General features: G+C 39.7%; 1 protein-coding gene across 30 annotated transcripts in view; it reads right to left on the bottom strand.

Moving 5' to 3' along the window:
- The window catches only part of MBNL2 (muscleblind like splicing regulator 2), a 66,621-nt gene that overhangs the window by 19,803 nt on the left and 26,199 nt on the right, over nucleotides 1–20,619 (bottom strand). For 5 of the 30 annotated variants that reach the window (XM_062514831.1, XM_062514833.1, XM_062514835.1 and 2 more), the window contains exons 2-5: nucleotides 11,082–11,246; nucleotides 7,915–8,115; nucleotides 6,487–6,750; nucleotides 26–179 (exon numbers count right to left, since the gene is read on the bottom strand). In XM_062514831.1, the coding sequence (XP_062370815.1) occupies nucleotides 26–179; nucleotides 6,487–6,750; nucleotides 7,915–8,115; nucleotides 11,082–11,246 (784 nt within the window). Of the gene's footprint in view, nucleotides 1–25; nucleotides 180–866; nucleotides 921–6,486; nucleotides 6,751–7,914; nucleotides 8,116–11,081; nucleotides 11,247–20,619 lie in introns of all 30 variants that reach the window. The other 25 variants (XM_062514823.1, XM_062514825.1, XM_062514826.1 and 22 more) reach the window with 15 other exon arrangements.

Genomic DNA, 20,619 nt, shown 5'->3' with positions numbered 1-20,619 from the left:
CCAGTTCAGTGTGGATACAACATACCTGTTGGGATAAACGCTGCATGTTGCTGCAACTGAGCATTGGCAAGAGCCTGTTGATAGTGCAAGACACTGGGATTGAAAACGGCACTGGCACCATTGCTTTTTTCAAGTGCTTGTCTCTTTGGTAATGGGTGAAGAACACCAGGAGGAAAGGCCTGTAAATAAGAAAGTTAGTTAAAATGGCGCCATTTTTAAGACATTGTCTGTAACATATACATCAATACAAAAACTTAGTGTTTTTTAAAGCGGCTAAAGATGCCTCGCCATGCATATTAACTCAAAGCACAGCAATGTAAAATGAGTGAAATTTTGTTATTGGTAGCAAAAGCATGGTACTATTAACCTAGAACTGTAGCAGCACAACTACTGAAAAGAAACGTTTGCTTTAAAGCAACGAAAATGGCATTGCCTTTAAGTAGGTTTTCAAATATTACAGGGAGAAAAAACCACTTGTGTTTCATTGCCAAGTATTTTATTTTATTTTTAAATTTAAATACAATTGCCTATTATTATACAGATTAATGGATTACGTTACGCATTTTCAATTACAAAAGCAGTTTTATCTCAATTTGACTTTTCATGAGAGATTTAAAAAAGATGAAACTGTGTTAGGAACCAAACTAAATCGTCTGCGGTCTATTACGTATGAGAATGAGATGGATAAATAGAGCTTCTGGTAAATTAACGAGTATGTGAAATCATTTCTGGTTGATGTTTGAAAAGTAAAGCGATACAAATTTCATTAGTTGCTCCTCTGAAGGAAAAAAATTAAAATTATAATAAACCAAAAAAAGAAAAAAAAAAAAGCTACATGCAAAGCAAAAGGTGAAAGGTCAAAGTACCAGGTCTACAGTTGCTTCGAGAGGTCGCTTCATTGCTTTGGCAGTCGACTGAGTCTTTTAATAACAGGCAGCGAGCACATGATGGCAGTGGGCCAATGGGAGTCAAGCGAATTAACATACAGGTAAACAGCAAGCAGAGGTGCGTCATGGGAACGGCATTGCATTTGTGGATAGGTGAGAAGGAAAAAAATATTCTGAATGCAATATACAACATACAAAACACTAGGCATGCACAACAACAAAAATGTCTTCTAAAGAAATGAATATTACATTTTGAATTAGTACCGAAGCAAAAATGCATCTACTATACCTTAGTTAAAAGCATATAAGAGAGTAAAATATAGATGTTTGAAATTCAGGAAAGTTGAGTAAAACAGCAGCTTGCAGACACTATTAAGCATCATATAAACACTTCACAGAGATGCAGAAAGTTCTAAGGATACACCTATTGGAATTCCTGATAAGTTAGTTTGGTCACATTTTGAAGTGGGAAAATTGATTTGGGAGGCTACGTTTTCAAATACAAAACACTAGTGAAAGCTGTAATGCATTAACAATGCTATTAATGTCAGTGCTTACAAGGTGAACGTCTTTTAATTTAGAGAAGTGAATCATTCAATGGTCAAAATGAGAGAGGTTCTCCTTTGCCAATACAAAACAGAGTATATAGTATGTCCAGTTACACTAACTTATCATTAATTCCTTTTCTTTTCTCTTACAGCTGGGTCATTTTTGTAGATTGTTTTTTAATCTTGTAACTTACCACGTTACATTGAGAGGGAAAAAGGTCTTTCAGAATTTAAAACCTACTTTCTAAATTTTGCTATAACTTTCATTACTAGCTTCAGGAGCAGGGAATAAAATTGGGCTCCCAGTTCATAAGCCAACATTAACATAGGAGTTACGATACTAGTCTAGCATTATTAATTTTTCAAAAAGAAGTATTTAGGCAATAGTATATAGGCATACACATTTATGTATTCTTTCAAACTTAGGGCTGATATGACAGAATTCTGTAAAAAAATTCTCATATAAAACATTACTTTCAAGTTTAGTAGTGTAAATAATTCTTACAAACCTTTAGAAAGGAAAGAAAAATTTACTTAAAAATTGAGATTTTTACTTTTGTTTTTTAAACACAGGCTGAAATTTAGCTTTTCTTAGAATATGCAGATTATGTCTACCTTGAAATCTGTATGTGGAAATAGGGAACAAAAGCTGAGATGGGCGAACAGGACAAGGCACAAAATGCCTGCAAACATTCTGTGGCCATGTTTATCAGGTGCCAACAGGGCAGTCTGCAGGACTGTCCTCATTTTACCTTTTCCTTGTTCCTGCATCTATTGCATGAGTCTTCTCAACACCATCCTCATCTCTTCTTTAGCACTTTCCTGGATTACATACCCTGATCTACAGGATCTGCTCATCTCTCTGGGCCCAAGACCCAGACACAACAAGAAACACCCAGTCTGAAGTGGGCATCTGGACAGACTTCTGCCTAAGCAGGGCACTGTGCAGGTGCCACTGCAGAGGACATCACTCCACTGCCTGGGGCACAGCCTCAGAGCCACTCTGCCTCCACCACAAGAGAGAGGTGTACACAGAGGTGACACAGTACAACTGAATTCAGCATGATGCAATGATGAAGTCCACAAGTTCAAATCAACATCGCTAAGAGTAAAGTGTTTCCGTTAATTACCTTTATTATCCAAACACAGATCTTATCTAATTTCTCTGTTAGCTTATTATCTCTGTTTATTTTTGCCTTTCTGCAATTTTTTTTAATATCACCTCCCTGCTTTGAAGCTTTCTTCTGGTTTTCCCCTCATATTCCTCAGCAAGTTCAGTCTCAGTCTTTCCAACCCAAAGGCTTGGTCTGTTCCTAAACATACTCATCCACCTTGCTCCCATGTAGTCTCCCATTCTTTTCAGGCTTTTTTGCTCTCCTACAATAATATATTTTTTTATTTCATCCTGATAGTAAAACCTCCTTTGCCTCTCTCTGTTCCAACAGATTATCTCATTCTCAACATTTGATCTACATAACCAACAACCAACAAATCTATAGCTACAGGCTGGAGAGGAGGAGAATGCAAAAAGGAAATAAAGGTGAAATTAAAAATTATCAAACATTCAAGGCATAGTATTTACCTGCTATACGGCACATTGGTATGCTATAATGTCTCCTGGAATACAAACAAGATCCACACAGAAGTGGCCTCCATGAGTGTGCAAGGAGCTTCTGACTAAACTTAAAAGAAAGAAAGCCCACAAGAGGTGGGAGCAGGGCCAGATGGCTCAGGAGGAACAGGGACACAGTCTGAACATGCAGGGATATGTTAGGAGAGTCAAAAATCACCTGGAGTTGAATCTGGAAAGGGATGTGAAAGACATCCAGAAGGGCTTCTCAGCAACAAAAGGAAGACTAGAGAAAATGTGTTTCCTCTGCTGAATGGGGTTTCCACTGTTCCTGGTGACATAGGACATGGAGAAGGCTGAGGTTCTGAAAATCCTTTCCATCGCAGTCTTTACTGGCAAGACCGGCCTTCAGGCCAGTGGGAGACCAGTGGGAAAGTCTGAAGTGAAGAAGATTTTCCCTTGGAGGAGGATGATCAGGCTAGGGAATGTTTAAACAAACTGTATGTACACAATAGGAACTAACAGAATGCACCCTGGGTGCAGAGGGAGCTGGCCAATGTCACTGCAAGGTTACTCTTAATTATCTTGGAAAGATCCCCGTGACTGGGAGAAATTCCCAAAGACTCTAAGAAAGAAAATTACACTCCTATCTTCAAAAAGGGCAGGAAGCGAGGTCTGAGAACTGACAGATTGGTCAGCCTCACTTCAGTCCTTGGGAAAGCAATTGAGCAAATCCTCCTGAAAACCATCTGCAAACACATGAAAGCCAAGACAATGATGGGAAGTAGTCAGCGTAGACGGGAAATTGTGCTTAACCGGCCTGACATCCTTCCATGATGAGACTGGATGGGTGGCAAAGGGAGAGCAATGGATGTTGTTTCTCTTGATTTCAGAAAGGATTTCAACACCATTTCATCCTCACAGACAAATTTATTTATCACGGGCTAAATAGGAAACAGGGAAGTGGACTGACAATTGTCTCACATGCCAGGCTCAAATGGATGCGACCAGCAACACAAAGCCTAGCTGGAGGCCAGTCACTAGTGGTGTGAAACTTGGAGGAGTGGTTGATACACAAGATAGATATGCCACTGCTCAGAGGGGCTAGAAAATCTGGAGAAATGGGCACAGAGAAACTTCATGAAGTCCAACAAAGAGAAGTATCAAGACCTGCACCTGAGGAGCAACATCACGAGGCACCAGTACATGCTGGGGGCTACAAAGGCTTGGCAGAAAATATCCTCAAGATCCTGGTGGACAAGCCAGCAATGCATTCTCATAAGCAAAGGCAGCTGATGGTATACTGGGCTGCATTGGGAAGAGTATCACCAACAGGTGGAGGGAGGTGATTCTTCTCCTCTACTCAGCCCTGGTGAGGCCACATATGGACCTCTGTCCAGGTCTGGGCACCCCAGTACAAGAAAGATACAGGTGTACTAGAAAACACTCCAATAAAGGACCTGAAGGATGATCAAGGGACTGGATTCAGCCTGGAGAAGATACAGGAGAATCTCATCAGTGTATAGAAACACCTGATTTCAGGGTAAAGATGGAGCCAGTCATGCCCAGGTACAGGAGAAGAGGCAATGGAAACAAATTTATATAAAAGAAATTCAACTTAAATGTAAGATTTTTTTTAAAAAAAGGCATTTCTTGTTACTGAGAGTATGAAGCACATTTTCAAGTTATGGAGCTTCCATCCTTAGAGACTTTAGTAAACCAAACAGGCACATCCTGGGCAATCTCCTCTAGCTCCTCTGCTTAAGCAAGGGAAACGGACTGGAATATTTTGTACATGTTTCTCTGCAAAATGTTACCCTGAATTACGGGTCCCTGTTGCCTTCTCCTGTGACACTAGACTGCTAACATTTCAATTCTGTGTTTCCAAAGATGCTTCATCTTGCTTTGAGGCTAATGCAATTCTAATTAAGCCTTATTTAAAACCACAGGATATATATCTGCAACCATTACTGAAGTGCAAAAAAAATTAATCCCCTCATCTCTCTCTCCTTTCTTATTTAGTATAGTGCATAGAAATATTATGTTCTCTAAATGTACAATAAATATTGCACAACAGAAGCTAATCAGAATGAAAACTAATCTCCTCTGCTTTAATTTCCAGATGGTATTCAATTTCTGCAAGCACAGGAAACTTTAACTACAAATCATCCAATTTGAAACAAAGGCTGTGGATACTATTAGAGAAAGAACATTAACACTTAAGAAATATTCTTCTGTTTGGTGGTTTACTTTCTTGCATAACTTACCCTTTGTCCTTTAAAAAAGTATGTTTTTTTCTAATTTGTTAAATACAATAGCTTGGGGTAGTTATGTACTGTACTGTACTGTGTTTCTGGTAGGCTTTTTAACCACAGAATAACTGTATTGTTTATAACTATTGTATGCACTGCCCACAAGTCCACAAACCACATCTGCTTAATTATTCGTCCACTACCAGCAATGAGGACAATGATTCTTTGATTTGCTGCCAGCAGTTTTGCCTCTTAAGTCAGATTCTGCATGTTCAATTTGTTTAACTTTATCGATACCACTGACAAATTCATCAACTTTCCTGACAGCAACTGTAAGAGGAATCCAGTCCTGGTGAAGGGGTGGGCTGTCTTGTCTGAACAGTTTTAAGTAAGAGGTTAAAATATCTGAAAATAAAAGTCTCTTTTCCTCTGACTGTAGCCACAATGTTTCTTTCATAATGATTCCCATTACAGTTTAGCACCTTAAAACCGCATGATTCAAGGAACTAGCCCATATTAGCAGGAGAGGCAAAAAGTCTCTAGGCATGACATGCATCTAACCAAAGTTCAAAAAGAAAAAAAAAATACAAGTAGCACTTTTCAGTCATTTGGGATAGTTGTAGATCTACAGAGGGCGGTTCCTTCTCATCCTTAGGCAGGAACTAAGGGTAGATCAGGTGAGTGTCCTGGTTTTTCTATACTACCAGTACAGTGAGACCAAGGTGGCTGGCTGTTTGTCTCATTTCTAAAGTGGACTGTGCTGAATCTCAATGCAGGTTTCTGTTCTACTACTGATCTCTGGAGCAAATGCTCTCTCTTTGCTTTTCTTCCAAATTTCCACATGTATATCTACCATCAAAGAGCTAAAACAGCATACGTGGCTCTGTTTTCCTGGGAACACTGAAGCTTATCAGTTTTGTTTCTGTTTGGAAATACTAGGGGCAAATTTGCATATAATTAAGGCAGAGAACAGAAGTGGTATAGAATGTAATTTGCTTCACTGTCTTGAATAGAAATACAGCATTAAAACAAGGGCATAAAGAAAAGAAAGTGCTTCCTCCCATCAAGCAACAGTAATAATTTTATAAATTTTTATCTTGCACCAAAATTTAAAAAAAAGAAAATTTTTAAAAAAGGACGCAAAAGAGAAAAGAAAATATAAGCAAACAGCATTAAATTGAAGCAAAATAGGCATCAAAAAAAAGGCAGCCATACATGCCAGCACTTACCATCACAGTCGCAGCTGCCGCAGCTGCCTGGGCTGCCACTGCAGCCTGGTTGGCTTGGTGTTGCGCCGCTTTGATTTTGGCCTGCAAATGTGCAGGAGGGTGAAAATACTTGCATTTCTCCCTCATGCAACGACCTTTTATGTAATCCATACACACGGTTACGGTGTTGTCGTTTGTGTCAATCATTGTGCTGTCTGCCGGATGCGCAAAGCGGCAATCAGTCTCTCCACGCGCACAGTTCCCCCGCTGGAACTCCCTGCACACCTACGTGCAAAACAACATACGTTGCAGGGGCACAGCTCGGGGCAACGTGAAAAGGCAAGGAATGTCCCACGCCCCCAAAAGACTGACCTGCCCCCTTCCCCTGTCAGTTCAAGTTTTACAGTGACTTCAATTTAATAAACCCTTCTTTTGGTGGGTGAGGGCAGTGCCCCTGTTTTAACCTTATGTTCTTGGCTCCTCAGGTAGCTCTCTGGTACTGCGGCTAAATAAACTTAACATGCAACAGAAGCATTCCCAAATGCCTTTCCTTTTTTCTGTTTAGAAAGCAGCTGGGAAGGATACTTACTCACGTAACTGCTCCTGCAAAACTAGCTGGGAATCACAAAATATTTTGTCTCTTTCTGACTACACTTTGTATTCTTGCAGGTTGACTGGTAGGGAAGGAGTTCCTCTTGCTGAAACCCAGGGAAAATACACATCAGATTCACTGTATTTTTTATGGAGTCTACAAACATAATTGAGAGCCTACTTAAAAATAATTTTCAAAAATGGGCAGAATGAAGACACTGTTTTTCCTAAGAAGAAATTTGCTCTAGACACTGGTGCTTAGGCTTTTGGTAAAGAACATTCATTTCTGCAAGAGCCACTTGGCCTCCTTGTGTACTCAGATCACAGATTTTACTGAGTCCAGCCGCACAGTGATCCAGCAACAGCTAGGAGGCTTTGCACATAGCTGGGGGCTTGTCCCTTCAGCCTGCTGCAGGGTTGGTAATATTCCACATCTCCAATGGCAGCTCAAGGCTGAAGGGCTATACCATTCCCCTAATACTGATCCATGAAGCTATAAAATTCCCTTATTATCAGTGCAAAAAAACCAACACAAGTATTTCTGAAGTAAAAAATGTGCTTGTTAGATATTTCATCATGCATGCCTTTACAGGGACGTATAGATGAGGTTTTTTGAGATAATGAACTTTACAAAAAACAAAAATTCATACTGATGTCTGTGTATTAAATATAAACAAAAACACTACCTTAAAAATAACAGTATTTAATTACAACTGGCTGCAAGTGCAGAAATTGTGCCTGGATACAAGTTCTTTTATATGTAGAAACAAAAATGAAGCTTTGCTTCTAAAACAAGTCATAACCTCTCACAGAGCCTAAGAGAGAATGTACTTCTAGTCACAATGGTGTCCACAGTACCTCCAGTTTATCAGTCCTGAGGAGTTTCTGGGTAGCAGTTGAACTGGGGACTGAAACCGGTGGACTTCCAGGAACAATGACAGGTGGCGTGGGTAGGATCTCAGTCGGGACTAAGCCAACTCCTGGTGTTACTGGCGTTAGGTAAGGAGCAAAGCTAATAGCCGTGTTCGTTCCTATTGTGGGACCCACTGGAAATGTGGGCTGAAAAAGGAAAACACACACCAAGATGAAAAAAAAAGGCCCCTTAATCCACAGCGTACTAGTTGTCTCCTGCTTGCTGTTCTTTCCGGCACCAATTCATTTTCTTAATGAAAAAACTTCAAACAGCTGGAAAAACACACAGTATCCTCTCCTCTTTTAATCATGTAACACACTCCAGCAGCACATGAAGCACCACCTTTGTAACTCTATTATTGGAAAAGAGTCTGCTGATGCAAAGGAAGTCCTACTTTGGACCTGAATCTATGTGGAGGTCCAGCTTACATTGCAGGCTTATTTATACATCTAAATGTAGAAATAACATAGACTTTATTGCCTTTTCTCAATACCTGTTTTCCTTGGGAAAACAGGCTGTTTTTCAAAGTATTCAGATTTCATAGCTGAAGCGTTATTAACTATATTAAAGCCATATTTCTAATAAGAGTGCATATAATGAGCTCTTTTGGCATGTAACTTCCAGTATGTTTGTGTACTGTACTTTGCCACCTCCTGCAATTATATGTTACTGTGTCTCATGCACTGAAAAAACTCACCTTCGCAAATGTTTGTGTGCTCAGCTGTCACCAGTGGCAAGCAAAATAAATATTATAATCTCAGCTGGACACAATATTTAGAAAGGGATTATTCAGGCTTAGATCAGTTCATCATATGAAAAACTTTGATTGGAGGGAATGATACGGGTCTAAAAATCTTCCTACAGTGAGTCAGTGAAGCCATGACCAGAAGAAAGAGCATTTGTGTGATGCTAAAACAGCCGTGATGAGGCAGAATAGTGGGTTTGTTACCACTAGCTTCACGGGGTGGAGGCAGAACATCACCATTGTCAGCCCATTCTCAGACCTGTAACGTGCTTTAGTTCTGCACAACTGAGTACCCCAGAGAGTGAAGCTATAATTATAAATGAGGAAAAACTACAGGACACATCTCCGATTAGCTTTGTCATAAATGAGGAACCCAAATAAGCCAGCAACTGGAAATACAACAGCACAACACTTAAGACTTCAGAACACTTTAACAAAGGGAAGCGTCTTTCTCATTAAGGTGGCCTGCATGACATACAGTATGTAGAAAATACACAAGAGAAAACACAGAAGCTAGAAAGCAGTTTTTTTCTTTTTTGTTTACATTTAGTTTACTTTGGATTCTTTTGTCTTTGGAACCAATTACTAAATTATAAATGGATGTGACTTTGTACCAATAAGTGTTCTGAGCATACAGATTAACCAGGAAAACCAACAATACAGAAATGACATCTAACTGCCCTTAAGAGTTAAAAGTGTGTTATACGATGTTTCAATCAGTGATCAAATCTGCTTGATATCAAGCAACTCAGATTATATGTCAATCATGAGCTAAATTCTGAAGAGCATAATAAAGAACATTTATATGAAACAATGGTTTGACTATGTAGAAGACAATCCGTATTATGTGAAATATAAATAACAGCTTTGTGTCAGATATGATTTTAAGAATAAATCCATTCGTCAAATGACTTCTATGAAATTTTCTTTCACTTTTTATCCATTTGGTCAAGGCTGAGTCATCTTAATCCGGCAATTTATGTGAGACAGGCCTGGCATTTTTATCACAGCAATCAGTACAGAAGACATTACGTCAATGAAATCATAAAGTTCAAATGATGAAATGGATGAGAAGAAAAAAGTATAATTTTGCCACTTCAATTTTTCTCATAATATTAAACAGCGGAATCTATCACATCATCAAAACTTTTTCTGGTGGAAAATCAAGCAGTAAATCCCGAGGAAATATCAAGACACATTAGAAGGCCAACATCACCAGATACAATTTGATGAACATGTACCAGAAATTCAGGGAGTCCTGACACTCAATTCCCAATCCCACCTAACAGTAGATGTTTCAAGTATAAAAACGCATTATTGAAAAAGGCACCTGGGGTGAGCTTCCTGTGACAAAATGCAGATGTCTTCTTCTGAGATACCTACACCTGACTTCTGTGGTATCCCATGGAAAGACAAAGGCACTTTGAAAACTGAATCATCTATCTGAATGCTGATGTCTAGAACAAGCCAAGCAAATAGTAATTAGGAGTGCCTATGTCTTTTGACAAACTACAAATGGACCTTGGAAACACACTGCAAAAGTTGATGCCAGCACTCCAGATGCCTCAAGTTAGAGAAAAAAAATCCCACTCCAGTGGGATGCCTTACACTAGAAATTTAGATTGAAAAAATTCAATAGCAGCCATGTGTGAAAAGTTTAATTCAGACTACTTGCCAAACCATGCTTTGGAAGTCTGCTACACTGAGGAGCCCAGCTGCAAGGGCTGCCCAGGGCAACTGATCACTTCAGTGCATATCTAAAGACGCTGTTCATGAATTCCAGACTCTAGCTCTATATCACCTCCTGGATATGAAGTGTCTCAGGCACTGTATGAACCACCTTGAGACAAAACACTGAGTTTGTGAAGTGCATGCACCACCAATTCTCTGTCTTATCCTCAGACACTTCAACAGAGTAAGAAAATGCTACCCATTAACCTTTGTTCCCGGTACTGGGATTGAATAATATTTAAAGCCATTCAAAGCCATAGACTCCTGAGAAACTTTGTGTTCCTACTCAAATTACGTACTAGTAAATTATCGTTATTATACAAATTTTCACCTCCAGAATAGACTATAGGTAAAAACCTTGAAAACATGAAGTGAAATGCATTGGGGGGGGGGGGGGGGGAGGAGGATGAAAAAAATGCATATTATTATGGGATAAAAGAAAAATAAATCAAGTCTACAGCAACACTCCATTGCATCTTGAAATGCAAATATAAATGAGCATATCTCTAGCATCTTGACCATTCCTTGAGTAAACAGAGAGGGACTATTTTTATTGATACTATTTAGAGAACTTTTGCTGGTTGATAGAGTCTTCAACTTTACTTACCATTAAGACCATCAGAGAAATATACTTACCACTGGCTGTAGCGGTGTCCCTGGAAACATGAACTGCATTTGCTGGGCGAGCATTGCTGCTGCTGTTTTTTGTTGGATTAAGTTGTTCCTGCCATTGATTTCCAGTTGAGTTTTTAAATGTGTTGGTGGATGAAGGTACTTGCAGTTCTCTCTTGTACAACGACCCTGGAAAAAGAAGTCACACTAATCAGCCAGCTGCTTTTCATGATTGTTTAATGCCTTCAAGTAAAGTATTACATCATAAACTAAGCAAGAACTAATGAAACACAGAGTGTTTCCTGGGAACTATGTAGAGGGCTGGGAGGAGCTGATGGCCTTGAGCTCTGCCTCAGCCTACCACCTCTGATTGATCATTAAGGCTATTTGCCAGGGAAAAAAAAGAGGCTGTGAATCAGCATTTTCATTGTTAAGTACAGATCAATGACATACAGTTAATAAACTCAGAACTGTCCAGACTGTATGAACTGTCTCTCATGACATCCTGGCTAGAGTATCTGGTGTTACTTTAACATAAAAGTTTTTTATTATATGACATTCACATGACGAATAACAAATTTAAACCTCCTTTAAGAGAAATGCAGCTTTTAAGTACATCATATTAAAAATAATTGTGTGATCATAGCAGTGAGGATCTAAATTTGCCACTCTGCTTGTATTCTCTCATACATTCACCTTATTCCAGTTCACTGCCTTCCAGCCTCCTGTTTTATTACATCAGCACAATGTTGAACTACTTCCATTCAAGTATAAAAGAGCAGAAGTAAAGGTGGTACTTTTACAGCCTAAATTTACAAGCAGTGCATGGATCTAAATCTGAAGGTACACAGCAAAAGGACAGCTCCAATTAACATGAAAGGAGGAGTTTTTAGACAGTTATGAGATAATTAGAGACAATAAAAATATAGGTGGGCTGTCATTTTCAGGTGGCTTGGGTTAGAGAAGATGGATGTACAAGCTGACCCCAAACATAGGTAGAGTGGCAGAAGACACACTGGTATATTTTCCCCCAGGAAGGGAAATTGTAGGGTGCACCAGGAGGCTGTGCAGCTGCAGGGCAGGACCTGCTAAGATCAGAAGCTCCTTGATGACATGGCTCACAAACAACAACCACAGAATTTAAAGAGCTGAGACTAGAGGGCCTAAAGCATCGGTCAAACCACATTGGATGCACTCAACTTGTATAAGTTGCTTCCAAATTGAGATGTTTTTAAGAAGTGCTTTTTAAATTTCCCATTCACTGGTTTTAGGGCTTTACTACTTGTAGACAAGCAGGAATATCCTTCTATAGTCAAGAATGCATCCAGATCCCTATACAGGGATATCACACAGTACAGATGTACACTGAATACATATATGTTCACACACATACACACACACACTGGTACAAAACTTTCAGCAGGCTTCAAATGTCCCATAATTAGTGTTATGGCTATACTTTTGACTTAGACACCAAAACAGTGCAGATTCAGTCTCTAATTTGCTACAAGGATGTCATAACTAGCTGTTCAGGAGTGAGTTAAACATGTTGAGAAAGCTTCTCCTGTGTCGAGTCTGATGGGAATGCAAACAGCTATTTTCACACTATTAAACTATTGAGAACATCCCTATCCTGAACTGCTCTTGACTGCTGCTAGGAGTATGCTAAATAGTAGAAGCCAGAAAATGTGAGAAAGCTAAAAAGTTAAGAAAGTTAATGGTCTCAACACTCAGGAACAATGGTGTCAGTGCTGTTTTAACCTCCTAGTACAGATGCAGGCACTTTCACGACACCATGCCTTCCTTCTGTTGAGAGAATCATTAATGCTCCCTGATTTAATGAATCACACAAAAGGAACATTTACTTTGTCAGCTGACATGAGCAGAACCAGAAATAGTCATGATTTGATGGACAAAAGAAAGCTGGCTCTTTCATTTGGGGGGAATGTGGCCTTTACCATCATGATGCTGAACTGGAGCAGATTCAACACAGACAGTGAGCACATGCTTTTTTGCTGGCTGATGAAGCCAACTGATTTAGATGTTTCCAACTGACATCTACTTTACCTTAGCCTATTTTGTGTATGAACAGCTCCTACGGCAAATGTAAAAATTAAAACAGCAAAATCAGATCAAACTACTGAATGCACTGGAAATATCGACATACTGAATCAAACATGTTCCTTAAATAAGGCCTGAGAGCAACTCTTATGCACAGTGGGTTCTGAAGTACCTTAAGCCTGAAGAGTGCCTTCAGCCAGACCTCCAGCCTTACCTCTGAAAGCACACAACTACTGTACCCCATCACTTCAAGGTCTGCAAAGCAACCCATACAGCACAAAAGATTGGTTATTTCTGAAAACTTTCAAAATAATCCAACCATACAAAAATGTACTGTCCTCTCTGAAGTTAATCATGTCTGTGCATCGTTTACTAGTTTTCTGAGCTCCTGGTTAGCAATGAACGTATGTATTATAAAGAGCTGTATGGTCTTGCCACGCTGCTATAGAAAGCCCTCTAAACAGATCAAGCCTTGTTGAAATTAAATGACCCAAAATAAACTGCAGTGGAATGAGCACTGAGAGTAATGAGTAAATTAATCCGCCCTCGCTACTGAAATTCTGAGACCAGCTTTTTTACTTTTTGGACCTACAGTGGTAGCAGGAAAACACCTATGAGGAATTTTTCATTAATTTTTTTCCCAAATGCACCATTTCCCAACTACTAATCAGTGCACAAACAAAAATTCAAACTTGTAGTACCATTTCAGTCAAATGAAATTAAATTGACCCTGAAATTTTTTGTTTATTAAAAAGTCAAATATGAAGTCCAATTGACATGACAGAACATATCAAACAAAAAGCAGAACAGGCAACTGTACACAACATGTAGGCACATGCAGTGTGTTACCTGGGTCATCATCAATGAGTCCACTTTTTAAAAAAAACTACTATGCTAGAAGGCCACATCATCACAAATGCAAAGACAAAATCAGGTGCTTTAAACTTTCAGGCGCATCAGTATCAAGCCTCTGGAGCAAAGCTTGCTTCATTTTAAAACCACAGCATTTCAGGAGCTGTTCTGCAGACACTTAGTCCCTCTGGCACAGGACAGCACAAACTCAGCAGGATAAGGCAGCAGCAGGGAAAAATAATTGCTTCTTACAACTTTTAACCTGTTCCCAGATATGAGTCAGAGTGCTGAAACTGAGGGCACAGAGATTGGTTTGAAACTGGGTCCCTAGAAACTCCTGTCACCCATGAAGTGAAGGTTATCAACAAAAACACAAGCAGTTGTGCACTTCCCATGGGAGTTCATGCATAAAAAATCACTTTCAATGAGCTTTCTCCCTATCTGAAATGGACAGGAACAATGAACAGACATCAGATTACATTCCCAGCAGTCTGTTACTCCCCTCATCCTGGAAGGATGGTACCTAGTTCTGACCTTTTATTTCTTTGCCTTTGTCCTCTACAGCTGTCCAGCCTACTGCCCAGCACCACATTTCAGGCAGGTAATGGAAAGTTTTAATAGAAAAACTACTTTTCTACTGCTAATTATCTGGACTAGAACATGTTTTGGCTTATGTCAGGCTGTCCCACAGGTTTCATTCTAGTAAAGCAGTGGGAGAGGGAAAGGGTGCATCAAAGAGCTGGGAACTCCAAGAACAGTGGCCAACACCAGGGCACAGCAAAGAGAGGCTCTACTTCTGCAGGGGCAATGGTCTTGGGAGCTGCTACCTGACTGGCATAATTTCAAAAACACATCCCTTAACAAGTCATGTCACACCACCAGCTTCTTTTTAAAATCAATAGATTTTCTTATTAAGAACAATAGGTAGTTTGTCTAACATCAATGCCACAAGTCAGCCCATAGACTACAGTATATTAAAAGCTAGATATGTGCTTAGAATTTTAAAGTTAAAATAAGCAAAATGAGGCAAATGTAGAAGTAACACTGCATAACTTTTCATGTTAACACACTAAGGATCCATTTCCTGTCTTTGAATATTTCATAAATTCACAACTTCTTTCAGTATTTTACTCTTGCTCTAATAGTAACAATAACAATAATTAATTCAAGCTTGGGAACTGCTTATGTATAATAATGAGTTAGCTTTTACTTATTAAAATTATATTCCATAAAAGTAAGATGTTTGAACAGGAAAAAAAAAGGCAAAACAATGTTTCTTCTACCTCTTAAGGCAACAATCAACCACTTTCAGAATTATTTTGCTCAGGTATGGAAATTCAGGCAATTTATTGATGCTACTAGTGGGAAACAATAGAGCACGACTCCCTCAACTCACAGCACAGCCCAACATCTGACACACCTTTAAAAAACAGGTTATCCAGTGAGAAACAGAGAACAGGAACCCTGCTGCCTTGCTGTCCCTTGCTCCAAACCTCGTTCCCCAGGGTGCTTCCAGCTCCCCCTACTCAACTCTGTTCTATGTAAACTCCCAGATTCCTACTGTATCCACCTCCCTCCTTGCTTCTCCCCCAGAACACCCTCCCACCTCTCCTAACTATAGCCCAGGGAGCAACTCACAGGATAATTATAACTCTCTGGAGCCGTGCATGTCCTGAGGAGCTGGCCAAGACGAGCACGCTGCTGGCATATCACACTCGGGAGCGGCTTAGTGCCCGCTCCTGCCTTTTCCTTAATAGGGTAAAGCTTTGGATCTCTCTGCTACCCAGACACTGGTTTTTGCATAACCACTAAGAACTTTGAGATATGTCTTTGAGATGTCTGCTCCTAGCAACTTTGCTTGAAACTGGCTACACTGTTCAGAAGTTATTAGGGTGAGAGGACAACTCAGGCAAAAATATGGACAGTACATTTCTGCAAAACCTGTCTCCTTAAGAAAACAAGCTAAACCTAAAATGCAGATGAAATTTTATGAACTCTCAAGATTGAATATGCAGTCTAATGGGAAAAGAAGAAAAGTATACAACTTCCAAGACATAAATGATTTTAGAAGGCATCTCAGCAACTGTCTTCCCTTCTACAAGGGAAAAAAAAACAAACCACTTTTCTGGTTTCCAGATAGACACTATGAGATCTAAACGTTTGCTGAAGTCAGAAAAGATGCACAAAAATTTTAAAAAAGTAATAACCACCTGATGTCACAACTACTCCTCCCACTCGAATAAAACTTTTGCAATTTTCTGCATGCATTGCACATGCCTGTAAAGATCAGAACACATTTTGAAACAGTAATGCCTTTGCAGTTGTGGGCATGCTGCTTAGCTAAACATTACCTACTGAAGATATTACACACTCTTCAAACCCCAGCAGAGTAGGAGGTGGTACAGGTCACTGTCCAGGCTGGTGGCAGCACATGGCAAGAACAGCCACAAAAGACAGCAGTGTCAGCAGCAGGGGTGGTACCTAAGGCACCTACTTATTTGGTGGTACCTACTTATTTGGAAGAGTTTCTGTCAAGAGCAAAACCAGTTTTTTCTCCTTTGGGATTCCTCCTCAGCAGCCTCTCAGCAAATTCTGGTTGGGAACATGTGTGACCTCACCCAATCAATTAAAAAAATTCAGTATTGCATAAACCAGAAACTTTTCAATTGTGATAATCCTGTGCTCCCTAAGGCTAAAAACAGACCCAGTCAATAGGAGGGCAGGTATTTTGAGATACTTAAGCTTCTGCTCCTATGCACAGACAGCCACGCTAATTCTACTAGCCCAAAACATCCAGTTCAAAAATTATTTTTTCAAATGCAGAAATATCAATATGAAAGAAATAAAGCCCAAAACACTAAAGAAAACAGAGAGGTATGATTCCTCTTGTTCTACAGGATTTGAATGCATGCATTTCCCTACATATTTTAGTGCACAAGAGTTCAATCACCAACAGCACTTTCAACACTTGTGGAAAATCCTCAGACTTGTTTGGACTGAACTAGAAAGCGTTTCCATCTAACATCACAATCCATGAATTCAATTTTCCTATGCAGGTCAATCTGCTTCCTAACTTCACTTCAGAAGAAAAAAATAGACACCACAGCACCATTAAAGTATTCCCTCTGCACTTGCTGTGAATATGCACCACCTCACACAAGCTGTAGGACTACACACACTCATAGAGTTATGCATATGTCCAAGGACTTAAGGGATTTAGTTAACCCTTAAGAATGACTAATCATAGATTTTTAAAAATGTAACACAGCATTTTATTTCTTCCTTAAGGCATACAAAAATATTTCAAATTTTTTTTTTTCATTTTGCATAATTTCGCATCAAGAGTACATTGCCTTGCAAACATGTATGCTTAGGAAAATGCAATTTCTTTAGCCTAAGCAGAATTTTATATAATTTTATAGAAAGAAATAGAGCAGAATAAGATCCCTTACCTTGAAAATGGGGCACACTCGAACTATTTGTGAAATTGAAAAATAATTCAAAAGGACCAAACTGTACTACTAATAGAAACATTAATCTTTTGATGGTGAGTTCAAATACCTCAGACTTTACTATTTGCCATATATCTTACAAACACAAAGACCTAAAGGAAAAAATATACTTCAAAACAACACAAGCATCTCTTATATTACACTTGAAATGGTAGAGCTCTTAGTTCTGCTTTCCTGGGGAAAAAAAAAAAAACAAAAAAACAACAGACAAAAGCTACTAACAAAAACAACTTAAAAACAACTTTAAAACATTGCTGAAAACTTAGTTCTGTATTTATAAAGCCACCTTGCAAGTCCACCCACCAAAGTTAGTGAGTGTGCATACATATTTATATGCACCTACACACTTCCGTTTCAAGAAAAAGTAGAAGACAAATTCACTTTCCTACTTTCAGGTAGAAAAAGAAAGAAGGAAAAAAATTCTCAGGTGACTTCGGTCTGATGCAGTTTCCAACGAGCTAAGAAAATCCATTAGCTACTCTTTTAATGGCTTCAATTTTTTGTAAAAAACTAAAAGCTGGTAAAATAAAAATGATCATTTTATTCATAAAAGTAGAGAACACGAACTGCCTGTAACTGACAGAAAAAATAGAAAAATATTGTACAAAAATGGAAGCCTTACAAAAAGATGGAAAGTCTAAATGATGTAAGAGTCTTACCACTAAAGACTTAATAGGAGATATTTACTTAAATGGAAAAAGACAAAATGTTCTACTGAAGAGCACATTTTCAATGCACAAAGAGCTCTGAGTCTCTCAAGATGCTCTTTCAAACAAATGTTAAGCATAGCTATAGAGAATGGTTTAAGAATTTGCCTTGCAATATCAAGGGAAGTGTACTCAATATTAAATTGCTCAGAAGACAAAGAAATTGGGCAGATACTGCAGAACCCAAAAAAAAATATGAAATTCTAAGCTGTTTGACAAAGATCTTTGAGATTATTCTAACTAATAAGAAGAAAACTCAGACAAAGAAACAACAGTCTAATATCAATTTATTTTATTTCTGTGTTTACTGCCTTGAAAATAATTTGAGAATAATAGGGCAACAGAGATTATTTCTTCCCCAATTATGCAGCTCCTTTTGTTTTTATTTTCCAGTTCTCCCCCCCCTCCACTGCCACTCAACATCAACCAGATTATTTGTATCTTAGCTACAAGTTTGACTACCAGCATTGATCAGTAGTACTTCACGAGTAACTGCGGGCAATCCTTGAAATAAATCTTTCATGCACACAGACAACTTCCATGGAATGAGAGGCAGCCAACAGGTAGTATAAGGGAAAAACCCAACAGAATGAACATAAAGAAAGCAGAGGAAAGCATAACCTTATTTAGATAAAATTCCTCAGATGTCTGATTTCTATTACATGGGTGATGAGAGTCTTCATGTGGGGTGAAGCTGCATTGTGCAGGGCTCCAACACACACAGTTCCGCCGTGGGAGGACTGGATGCAGCCTGCCATGGGACTCAAGATGGGCTTCAAAAGCAGAGCTGTAACTTAAGCCCTCCAGCTCTGCACAGCCAGAGAAGTCAACACATTCACTGATTCCTGCATTATAGAAAAAAATGTCTAAAACCTTTATAGAATCTCAGAATAGAGCATTAAACATAGTTAACCAATGGCTGGGCAGCTTTAACACACCTGCTTATCTCAAAGATTGACTGATTTTGTGGAAGACAGAGGAGAGACGCGTAAATTGTGGGCTGGACCACACAGTAAGTCAAGGTGACACAGATTTTTGCTGGTAAACAACATACTCCGCCATTGAATTTAACTTGACTGAACCATAAAAGAAGGTAAGAGCTTGATAAGAGGCAATTTTCTTCACATTTTCTCCATATCTCAAGAGCAGACAAAAGTAGCCATTCCAGAATTCATCCCAGCAAGGAGAGGTAAGTTGTTTGGTTGCAAGGCAGCTGGCAAGAGAAAAGGCAACAGTGGTGTAGCAGAACAGCAGAGCATCAAACAAGAAGATGGGTATGGCACAGCACACTTCCTGACATACCCCTTTCCCCACCTCCTCTCCAATTCCCATAAAAAATTCCTTAGAGCAGACACATGCTGACTTTAACGCAAGCTTGCTCATAGGAACAGGACGGAGATTAAATTCCCTTGTTTGGGAAACATCACTTTGCAGCAATAAGGTAGGCAAAGGTAACTGCAGAACTGACAGTCAAGCCCTGAGACACCTTATTTCTCTCTCAGTGGCCTGTAAAGGGAAGGCACTGTGGCTCAGCGCACAGACTTCACCCTCCAATGTCCATAGCACACATCCTCCACCATATCCAGGTTAGAAAAGAAATAGTGAGTAGTCGGGAGAGGTCTTTGCCAATGAGATGCCCATAAGCCCAAAGGCTGAACAGCCCAGCAGAGATCAGGCAATGGGCTGGTGTGCTGGCAATGGTTCCCTCAGCAACACACTGGGAATCTTAACACAGCTCAGCAAAAGCCATAAAATCAGTTGTGTGGCATCAAAAAGGAGCAGAAGATATGACTTGGCAGTGAGGAGCCTGGTTGACTAGATCAGAAATAAAATGGGAGTAGAGTACTATGAAACTGACTACACTGGCTTCTTAGAGCAATTCACCTGACCAAGGGAGCCTTGAAGAGGTGCTTCATTTGAGAGTTGCAGTGAATTACATGTGACTTGGAAAAGGCGCAGTATTTGGTACAGTCTCACCGTATGGAAAAGGTCATCAGTATGATGTAGCAAGTCCCCGACACACTAAGGGATCCACTGGTGTACTACAGAGAAGGACAGACCTAACACACACCAGAAGCAAGTGACTGCCTTGGACACCAGCATGCCATGGTCCCCAGCTCTCAGGCAGGATGCCCAGCAGCCCTGAACTGCTACCAGGTGACCTGATATGTCATTGACGAGTCCCAGTGCTACTCCTCGGGAATATGCTATCACTCTGGCCAGGCCACCCTGCACCCATCTTACTTGCTGGGTTCCCAGTCCAGCTGGGGCTTCCTGGGACTCTTCCTTGTTGGGGATTTCACACTTTCATGGCCAATCATTTTGTAAACAAATGGAAAAAGCAAGGGTCAAGTTAAATACACAGATGGCCAAGGACACCTTACATAACTGCAGAGGTGAAAAGTACAGAGTCTTGTCCCTCTGCAGAGG

The sequence above is a fragment of the Cinclus cinclus genome, chromosome 2 (assembly GCF_963662255.1).
Source record: "Cinclus cinclus chromosome 2, bCinCin1.1, whole genome shotgun sequence".
In the NCBI taxonomy this organism is placed as follows: domain Eukaryota; kingdom Metazoa; phylum Chordata; class Aves; order Passeriformes; family Cinclidae; genus Cinclus; species Cinclus cinclus.
Note: the sequence above shows the minus strand (reverse complement) of the source record. Positions and strands in the feature narration are given on the sequence as shown.